Source organism: Carassius carassius, chromosome 47, assembly GCF_963082965.1.
Source record: "Carassius carassius chromosome 47, fCarCar2.1, whole genome shotgun sequence".
Classification (NCBI taxonomy): Eukaryota; Metazoa; Chordata; class Actinopteri; order Cypriniformes; family Cyprinidae; genus Carassius; species Carassius carassius.
The window spans coordinates 14174773-14185619 of NC_081801.1; the positions used below are offsets into that span (position 1 = coordinate 14174773).

The 10847-nt window shown below is 37.1% G+C and overlaps 1 protein-coding gene across 2 annotated transcripts; it reads left to right on the forward strand.

The window, feature by feature from the left end:
- Nucleotides 1-1087: 1087 nt before the first annotated feature.
- LOC132130831 (potassium channel subfamily K member 4) lies at nucleotides 1088-10729 on the forward strand. 2 transcript variants are annotated; one of them, XM_059542655.1, is made up of 8 exons: nucleotides 1088-1346; nucleotides 4805-4907; nucleotides 5079-5340; nucleotides 6055-6169; nucleotides 6318-6478; nucleotides 8117-8303; nucleotides 9199-9332; nucleotides 9657-10729. In XM_059542655.1, the coding sequence occupies exons 3-8, from the start codon at nucleotides 5152-5154 to the stop codon at nucleotides 10287-10289; spliced, it is 1419 nt and encodes a 472-aa protein (XP_059398638.1). In that variant the 5' UTR covers nucleotides 1088-1346; nucleotides 4805-4907; nucleotides 5079-5151; the 3' UTR covers nucleotides 10290-10729. The 2 variants fall into 2 exon arrangements, with proteins under 2 accessions (XP_059398638.1, XP_059398636.1); XM_059542653.1 differs by having other exon boundaries at nucleotides 1088-1319.
- The last annotated feature ends 118 nt before the right edge of the window (nucleotides 10730-10847 follow it).

A 10847-nucleotide genomic window follows, 5' to 3' on the forward strand; every position in this document is an offset into this window, starting at 1 on the left:
TATAAATTAGAAAAAATATGTAGCGCTCCAAACAGAAAAAAAGTTCTTGTACTGCAGGTCCTTGTACTACAGGTGCGTAGAGCCAATGGCATTGCATTGCAATTGCAATTTGAAAAAAAAAATGTTTTTGTAGACTTCCGGTTTTGAGTGGATCAGTGTGCGGCTAGCCACTCCTCTTGTTCAGAATTTAATAAATTAAAATTAATTATAGTAGTAGAACTTGAATATTAATAAATATATAAAAAATATTTTATAGTAATATAAAAATAAGTATACTGTAATATACCTAAGATTTATGTCTTTAAGACATTTATTGACATTTATTGTAAATGAACAAAACAAATCAACAAATAACAGCATATGATTTACTTTGACCTAAATCTGAGGAAAGTTGTTTTATCATTGAGATGCTGTTCTATTTATTTGTAATTATTGGTTTAATTACTATATATATATATATATATATATATATAATATATATATATATGTACAGTATATAGACACCCACACGGGCATATACATATAATATATAGAAATTAAAGTTTAAGTATAAATTATTATTAAAGTATAAATTAAATGAACAATTTATTAAATGAACAAACATGAATTAAGCATGAATTTTATTAATTGTATAATAAAAATTAATAGCTGGTTAAACAGTTATGTAAATATATATATATATATATATATATATATATATATATATATATATATATATATATATATATATATATATATATATATATATATATATATATATATATATTATTGATTTATTGGTTAATATTTATTATTTAATTTTTTTAATTTTTTTGAGTATATGCACACATTTTGTCCCCTCAGTGGCATTTCAAAGCAGAACATAAACCTTCCTCTGGAACGGAACCATCCCATTAAACTGGAATAAACTGAGTTGGGAAAATAATGATCCAAAGGGAGAGACCAATTATCCGATCAAGCACGGAATCTCTGCATCGGCCACACCCTTTCCCTTTTTTTTTCATTTCCTCCCTCTCTTTCTCCATCCTTTACTGTAGTAGCCCTTCCCTGTCTCACTGATCCCACCCTCTCCCACATACACACACAAACACACACACTGACAAAGCCCTCAAACATGTTGGTAGTCTCGTATACATTCACTCTCTCAGTTTTACCTCCATCTGATTGAGTACCTTTTCATTCTTGGGTACTCAGCAGCAGTCTCTGTCCATCTCTCTCTCTCTCACACACACACACACACACACACTTACACACCCTCTGGAAGGAACCCTGCAGTTGCGGCTGCAGCACTCTGGATATGCCGGATCATCTGCTCTGAGGTGGGAGATGGGCTTGAGAGCTTGTGTGTAAGAATCATTTTGTAAGTTTAATGCTAATATTTGCATTGTTGGTGCCACAGTCCTGCATGGAAGTTCATTATGTCCTGTGATGTTCTGTTTGGAAGTTTCGGACCAAGTGACTTACTTCTGCTGTCTTTTGGGGTATATTTTGAGTTACTGTGCATGGAGATATTATGTTTAGGTTATAAGTTTAGTGTACTGAGTCACAGCAAATAGCAATTATGCATGTCTCTGCAAGTAAAATGAGGTGTAAATAGTTGTTTTAAACACTATAAAGGTACTGAGAGTTGGAAATTCATGCTGTGAAATCTTAGACTTGTGTGGGCTGTCAATCAATGTATATTTTGGGGAGATTGGCTTTGGTTAGATTAATTAGATCTAATTACCTGAATGTCTTTATATTTGCTGGTTCACGAAACCACTTTTTATAGTGAGCTTGCAACTATGCAGTCAGCAGATCCTCCTGAGCTCTGAAACAAACTCTAAACCCAATAACTGCCACAGACATTTCAGTCTCCTGGCATTTGAAGCTTCTCAGATCTCACACACGCACACACACATTCACACGCACATGAGTTAGTCATACACTCGTAAATACACAAATGCTGTCCTCAATAGAACTCACAGCGTATAGCATTACACATATCTCTTGATACTATAAAATAAAAATATGAGAACTGCTAAATAATTTATTTGGTCGCACAACATGTGACATTCTCACACAGACTATAAGAAACGTTTTCTCTAGCTTTGGTTTTGTATATTAGATTTTGAAACCATCACAAATGATAATGTTTTTAGCAAATTATGTCTTCCAAATTAAAGTGTAAATCTTTATATCACCAGATATGTCAGATCTTAACAGTTAAACTGTATTTTTCATAAATCCCAGGTCAGAGAAGGCTGTCACAAGTGTTTTTAAATGTATACAATTTAATTATTAACTATTCATATTTATTGTTTGAAACCTTTTTTTTTATTTATAATTATTATTTGATCATTTTTAAAGACAAGTTATACAATGTGTGTGTTTTTAATAAAAAGAACTGAAACATCAACACAATAACAATTTAATTGAAACAAAACAATTATGAAACACACACACACACTCATAGTTCAATGAACATTTTGTTTTAATACATTTTTGTATTTTATATATTACGTGTATATATTACTGTGACAACTTACCCCGTATAATGTGGAAATACAACTATATAGGCCTATGTGCCCATACAGAAAATGAGCTAAGGTAAATGTTAAAAACCTTGTGTCAACTACACTGGTCTGATTTCTCACACAGTTCTCTATGACCAATAAAAACTGGCCAACCTCCACAAATTTCTTTATAATAAGCAATAACTGCTCAGCTATAATTCTTATTCATGATACTATTCCTTCACATATTTTATTGACAGCTAACACGTCCTTCACTGGCTGTAAGTGCTTCTTACTCTCACTTTCTGTAATTTGATTGCATATAGTTCACATTTAGAGCTCATCTTCAGTATTGATAAGAATCATGTTCAGAATCGTTCTGAGATTGAATCAATGAGTCCTCGTGTCCCAAATTGACCCCTATGTCCTGTATATAAGGCTTTGTTTGTCTAACAGCTGGTAAATGTCTGATGTTGTTACTCAGTACACTATCAGAAAAAAATCAGTCAGTAGGGCGGTACCTTTTTCAAAAGGTACACTTTTGTACCTTTTAGGTACAAATATGTACACTTTAGGTACTAATATGTAAACCTGGACCACAAAACCAGTCTTAAGTAGCTGGGGTATGTTTTTAGCAATAGCCAATAAAACATAGCATGGGTCAAAGTTATTGATAATTGACACTTAAGACTGGTTTTGTGGTCCAGGGTCACATATGTACCTTTAAGGTACCAATATGAATTCTTTAGGTACAAAGGTGTGCCTTTTGAAAAGGTTCTGCCCCAGTAACAACTTTTTTTGTATCTTTTTTTCTGAGAGTGTAAATAACATGAGTTTTGTTTCGCAACATAATTGAAGTTGCAACCTTTGTGACCTGACAGGAGCCACCTGGCCCTCAGTGTGATTCCTGTCAGTATAACTGTCCACTGAAAGCCAAAAATACATTTGTTTAAAGTTAGGAAAGCATTCAGAGCAGTTTCACATTGGGTACCAGGACTTTATGTGTTTTATTTCTTGACAGTGTGTCACCAAAGTCCTTTAAATCATCAAAAGGACTTTAAATAGACTTCTATAATTAATGCGTGGTTTATGTTAGCAATAAGGTACGAGAGGCCGTGCTGTATTGTGAATAATTCACGCTGAAGGGTGTTGTTAGGCATGACACGAAGCGAAAAAACGGTTTCCACACACTAAAAATATTAAAACCAAAAATTATTGATTGTTTATGTTGCCAAGGTTGGTTGCTAAGGGTGTTGCTCAGTGATACACAGGTTGGGTGAAGCAGTCATAGCTGTGCTGTATCGTGAATAAAACACAGCTGCTGACCAATCAGAATCCAGGAATTTATAAAAACAACAACATGTACACTGCCTTTTAAAAGTTTGAGATTTTCAACTTTTAGAAAAATTAAAATAAAGTTAGACATATATTCAGGAAGGGCTCTTGGAAATGTATATTTGTCAAATAATAAAGAAAAAAATCATACAGGTCTTGGACAAAATAATGTGAACACCCATTATTATAGAGGTTTATATTGTGTGTAGGCTATAGTGAGAAAGAAACCTTGTGATTGTCTTTTAATTATCCTTTAGTTTTCTATATTCTTTAGATTGTATAGCAGTGTAGTATAAGCTGTGTTCAGCAGAGTTTAGTACAAGCCGTGGGTTAAATGGGTGAGTTGTCAGACTTCCAGAAAAGGCGAATCATGGGAGCCCATTTAGCAGGAGCGTCTGTAACCTCAACAGCCTAATTGGTTAGTGTTTTAAGAACAACAGCAGGAAAGACTTCATCAGCGAAGAAGAATAGTGGTTAAAAACTGAAAGTGAATGATAGGGACCAGGGATCACTAAGAAGGACTGGGTCCAAACTACACAGCAAACTTCAGTATTTGAGGACCCCGTTTCCTCTAACCAACCACAAAGTCAACATCCATGAAAGAGCTGAACCTGAAAGATCATAAAACCTGCACTGTTGAAGCTTAAACATCTTCCCTTGTCAAATCAATCACCTGACTTGAATATTATCAGACCACTGCAGGCAGTCTAGGAGAGAAGATTCCCTCCTCAACATCTCTGAAACCACTGGTAGATATTCATCTAGATGACAGTCAACTGGAGACTATTCAAAAGTTGTATTAATCTATTCTAAGAAGATTGGAAGCTAAAGGCAAATGGTGGTAAAACACCTTAAAGAAATATTGCCTGTTTTTCAAATGTTAACACATTATTTTGTCCAATCAAGGTTTTTTTTTTTTTTTTGTACAAGTTTCATTTATATTCCTAAAACACTTGTCCCTTCACCTTAATCAGATCACTAGGATGAAGTGTTTCCTTGTGGATACGGATACAAAGACTCTAGCAACTGTCACAGACGGAGCTGTATAAGCCGGAAACGCAAGGAGGAAAGGGACAGGTTTGTGGCTGAACATTGTATTAGGTTTAAATTCTGAAAGCTGTAGACCAACAATATTGCAGCTTTAATGGGTTAGACCAAAATCTTCTGTAAAGTTAATTTGTGGTCACACTTAAGCTTTCACCATGAAGTGCTTGCAGCTCTCTTTAATGGATTCAGCTGGTTTTGCAGTCTCGTCCCTAAGAGGAACGCTACCAGCAGTGGAAAGGACAAGAAACGGACAGATTCCAGCAGACGTTCAGCCATGCATGGCTCCACCCTTATATTCATCCTCATTGGGGTGCTCCTGTACTTGATGATGGGGGCTTTGGTGTTCAATGCCCTGGAGGCTCCAAATGAGGAAAGCCAATATGACAAGCTGCAAATTACCCGTCAGGAGTTCTTGGGCAACTACACATGTGTAGACCCAAAGCATCTAACAGATCTGATAGATGTAAGTATTTTTGCAAGTTATGATTATTCTGGTCCAACCAAATTAACATTTTGTATATACCAAAAAAAAAAAAAGAAAAAAAAAGAAAACCCATGTTATTCCACATCCTGATCAGTATTCTTCATATTGGTACACAGTTGCATAGACAAAGCCTCTATGTTAAAACTGTCTTCAGAACTAGTTTGACCAACTAACAGTTAGCCAAAGGGGAATTGGTCTGGATTCATTTTTAGATTCAAATTAGACCAATCTATGTTTTTATGCAACTGACTTAAAAATGTTATGATGACTAACTTGTAAGACTAGTCTAGTATTTTATGCAACCAGCCACAGATTAATCAAAAGATTGTTACCAGGCAATCAGTCCTAGAAATAAACTATTAGCTTAAAGGTGCTACAGGTATATGTAATGTTCTGACTGTACTAGCATAGAAATACCACAATATGACATACTTGTGACTCTGAAAAACAATGCTACAGCCATCTACTTTGAAATGTGCGATTGCAGATTCTACACAAACTAAAAGTTCTTTGATCAGAGGCAGTTAAAATTTGGACTGCAGTGCCCATTACAACCACTAGCTGTCAATATTTCATACTGCATCTTTAAGAAAACTGTTATTCAACTTCCTTGCAACATTAGCTTGTATTATGTTAAGTCAACCTGTTTTTAATATCTAATTTTTTTCCCTATACTCCATTGTCTCTATACAGGTGCTGACTGAAGCTGTCAGGGTTGGAGTTAACCCCAAAAGTAATACCACATTCAGCACCAGTTGGGACCTGGCCAGCGCTTTCTTCTTCTGTGGCACCATTGTCACCACCATTGGTATGGGACTGCCACATCACTGGCTGAACACACCTGCATGTTAAAGCTAGAGCCTAGCCTGGCCTCTGCATTCTGGGGATCATATGCACTGTGCGATGTCTAAAAATATCTGCCATCAGATCACAGCAAGTGTTTGTCTGTGGTCCAGGTTATGGGAACATTTCTCCAAAGACTAAGTGGGGACAGCTCTTCTGTATCTGCTATACGCTGTTTGGCATTCCTTTGTTTGGATTTCTATTGGCTGCCGCAGGAGACCATCTGGGGACATCGCTGAGGAAGGCCATTGCTAAAGTTGAAGCTCTTTTATGGGTAAATGACAATCGTTACAAGACAATCATTAAAAGGTTAGTTCATCGAAAAACCAAAATTATGTTATTAATAACTGACCCTCATGTCGTTCCAAACCCGTGAGACCTCCGTTTATCTTTGGAACACAGTTTAAGATATTTTAGATTTAGTCCGAGAGCTCTCAGTCCCTCCATTGAAACTGTGTGTACGGTATACTGTCCATGTCCAGAAAGGTAAGACATCAGAGAGTCAGTTAGAATTTTTTGAAGCATCAAAAATAAATTTTGGTCCAAAAATAGCAAAAACTATGAATTTATTCATCATTGTCTTCTCTTCCGTGTCTGTTGTGAGAGAGCGTTCAAAACAAAGCAGTTTGTGATATCCGGTTCGCGAACGAATCATTCGATGTAACCGGATCTTTTTGAACCAGTTCACCAAATCGAACTGAATCGTTTTAAACAACTCGCGTCTCCAATACGCATTAATCCACAAATGATTTAAGCTGTTAACTTTTTTTTAATGTGGCTGACACTCCCTCTGAGTTCAAACAAACCAATATCCCGGAGTAATTCATTTACTCAAACAGTACACTGACTGAACTGCTGTGAAGAGAGAACTTAAGATGAACACCGAGCCGAGCCAAATAACGAACAAAAGACTGACTCGTTCACGAGTCAAGAACCGGTTGCATCGGTTTCTGGATCACCAGTAGTTCTTTCGGACAGTTCGATTCAATAAACCGGTTGAAGAAAACGGTTCACCAGTTCTTTTGCGCTCGACGTAATGGCGTCATTGGCAATCATTGCCAATGAAAGCCTTCGGTTTACCTGGGCTCATAACGCTCTGTGTGTCAGTCTGCTTCACGCTGAATCACCCATGCGCAGTATAATCATCTTTTGTTCGTTATCTGGCTCGGCTCGGTGTTCATCTTCAGTTCTCTCTTCACAGCAGTTCAGTCAGTGTACTGTTTGAGTAAATGAATTACTCCGGGATATTGGTTTGTTTTAACTCAGAGGGAGTGTCAGCCACATTAAAATAGTTAACAGCTTAAGTCATTTGTGGATTAATGCGTATTGTAAACGCGAACCGTTTAAAACGATTCAGTTCGATTTGGTGAACTGGTTCAAAAAGATCCGGTTACATGGAATGATTCGTTCGCGAACCGGATATCACAAACTGCTTTGTTTTGAACTCTCTCTCACAACAGACATGGAAGAGAAGACAATGCTGAATAAATTCATAATTTTTGCTATTTTTGGACCAAAATGTATTTCCGATGCTTTAAAAAATTCTAACTGACCCTCTGATGACACATGGACTACTTTGATGATGTTTTTCTTACCTTTCTGGAGATGGACAGTAGACCGTACACACAGCTTCAATGGAGGGACTGAGAGCTCTCGGACTAAATCTAAAATATCTTAAACTGTGTTCCAAAGATAAACGGAGGTCTTACTGGTTTGGAATGACATGAGGGTGAGTTTTAATAACATAATTTTGGTGTTTCGATGAACTAACCCTTTAATCATGTTTATTTTTTTTTTATAAACAGTCTTTCATACACTTTGCTATATCAAGGTGTTGTAAACCTTTGCTGCAATGATTAATTTCCAGCTTTCTGCACATTTGTCTTCAGTCTTCTTTATTTTCTCCATTCAGAAGTGGAAGGTGAGCCCGACCATTGTACGTGTCATCACCGCTGTGCTGTCCATCCTGCTGGGCTGTGTTCTCTTCATCTTTGTGCCAATTTTAGTCTTCCAGAGAGTTGAAAATTGGAATTGGCTAGAATCTGCCTACTTTGTAGTCATCACCCTCACTACAGTGGGCTTTGGAGACTATGTTGCAGGTACCACTGGGTGAAATCCTGAAATGTTTGCTCACTTACGACAGTTTAATAAATAACTTGCACTTTATTTCATGATCAAATTGATTGAAACTAAGATATCAACCTGTAAGCATCCATCCTGTCTATTGTCTTTTTGCTCAAGAAGATGTTAACCCACAGTGAATAAGACCTCATTTAACCTTAGTACGTTCTTTCATGAAATGTTACATTAAAAAACAAAACACTGCAGTCATCTTGTGGTGGGTGTTTAATGGGTTGATTGTTTTTCAAAGGCTCGATTCCACTATTGCCAATCCATCATCTCACTCCTATTTACCAAGAAACTTAAAAAACTTAAAACTTAAAAAAATCAAGTTTTTCCAAAGGTGTATGACTTACGGAGAACACAAAACAAATATATTTTGAAGAATGTTTCAGCTGTCTTTATCAATATTATGAAAGTCAATGGAGCTTTCAAAAAAAAATCCATACTCCAAGATGTCTAAGTTCAAATGATAATTTTTATGCTTAAAATAAACCTTTATTTACTCACAAATACAATCAAAACATTGATCAGCAAACATATGGTGCCACAAACTTTAAACATCAAATGCTGTCAAACCTATTTGGTTCCTGTCCAAACATTTAAGGTTTATCTCACCATTTTTGTCTTGCATTAATCAAACGTTCATTTCAAATGTTTTCACTGAATTCGTTTCCTGCTACCTTTATATCCTATTGACTATCACAATACGAACAAAAACAGCTGTAACATTCTTCAGAATATTTTCCTTTGTGTTCAACAGAATAACTAAAGTCAAACTGGTTTGGAACCAAATTATGCTGATTAACCGTTTTCGTTTTTGGGTGAACTATAAATTTAATCTTTATGTGTTTTGTAAATCTTGTCCATCAGGTGATACAATTCAAGAGCATTGGTACAAGCCTCTGGTGTGGTTCTGGGTTTTGTTTGGATTGGCCTACTTTGTGTCCATTCTTTCCATGATTGGGAATTGGATCCTTGTTCTTACCAAAAAAACCCGAGCTGAGGTAGGTCAAAGATTCAATTTTGATATCCAATTATTTTTTTATAATCAAATGTTTTGAGCAGTTTATGAATAAGGTTAGTGCCTGGTCAGCCTCCCTGGTCAAACACTGCAACTCAAATATGATTTTTAACTTCTCTCTCAATTCCGGCCCCTCTTATCTTCATGAACCTTCCTTCCATTTCCCCTCATGCCTGTAATTCATCTCCACAGCTCCCTTTAACCTAAAATCTGTATCAAATTTCAATCATTCGTTTCATGGTGACATACAAATCTCTCCATAACTCTCAAGCCTTTCCATTTCTCCTGCCCTACTTTCTGCTCTCAGATGGAGGGGTTAAGAGCACATGCCTCAGACTGGACTCAGAACATCCAGAACATGTCTGTGGATTTCAACATGTCTGGAAAATTTGAAGATCCTTTCAAGCGCACCAGGCGAAAGCGGCGCCACAGGCGCCACAGACACGATGGCAGTCAGGATAGAGCCGGAGAGGATGGCAAAGAGGAGAATGAATCCGAATCCGGCTCCAGCTCCTATTCTGGTTCATCGGATGAGTCGGAAAGCAGCTCTGAGTCCCAATCAGAGTTAACCCAAACAGACCGGGTCCCGGAAGGAGGGGGTAGCGACAAGGGCAAAGATTCAGTGAAAGAAGAAGAAAAACTTCATGCCAAGCCCAAAGATCCCGTCCTCTCTCAGCCCTTGGATTACCTTGGGGAAAATCTTGCGTACATCGATGAGTCTTCAGATGCAGTGAGTGGCAAGGTTCACCTGGTACCCCTGCTGGATGTACCAGAATCGAACCCAGCTTCCACAGACAGGCGCAAAAGGAGACGTCAAAGGAGACACTTGAGAAGGGATCAACAGAAACTCAAGACTCCCAAAACCAGTCCAAATGAACCAGAGAATAAAAAGCCAAATGGAGACATTAGACCGAAAGATCCACCTATGCCAAAGCTGTGAGCATCAAGGTGTTCATGGGGTTTGTAGCCCCTTAGGAAAGCCTCTCTGGAATAAAGTTTTGCAACATTTGCTAGCTTTAGAAAATGCTGCGCTCTACTGAAGGCACCTGGCATTATTCTCAGATTTTATTACTAAATAAGGAACTAAATAAGAAACTATACATGTGCATAAAATGAAAGGGGGGTGGGGTGGGGTGTTAAGTGTGGTCAAATCTTGGACCCCTGAGCATGAGTGAGATTTTATTGGGTAATCAGATAGGGGCCTGATGTGCAGGAAGGCCAAGGTGACCAGACACTTAGTGCCATCTACTGGACGACCACTGCACATGACCGGTTTATTTGTTTATGGATGCAATGACCATCAGTAAATGTTTGATTTCAGTGTGCCTTTTGCTACTTTCCTAATATCAGAATAGTAAATGGATGACAACTTGTTACTAATGTTACTAATCCAACTCAACTGATGTTTACTGCTTGAGTTCAAACTGTATTGGTTTTATATTACTGGTTATTTACCAGTAATACAAGTACCACTAATTTTAACTTCAATTGCAACTTT

Excerpts from the sequence above, each read along its gene's own strand:
- LOC132130831 (XM_059542655.1), top strand. The coding sequence starts at position 5,152 with ATGCATGGCTCCACCCTTATATTCATCCTCATTGGGGTGCTCCTGTAC. Across the intron at positions 6,170-6,317 it reads CACCATTGTCACCACCATTG|GTTATGGGAACATTTCTCCA; the intron begins GTATGGGACTGC and ends TCTGTGGTCCAG. Across the intron at positions 8,304-9,198 it reads CTTTGGAGACTATGTTGCAG|GTGATACAATTCAAGAGCAT; the intron begins GTACCACTGGGT and ends CTTGTCCATCAG.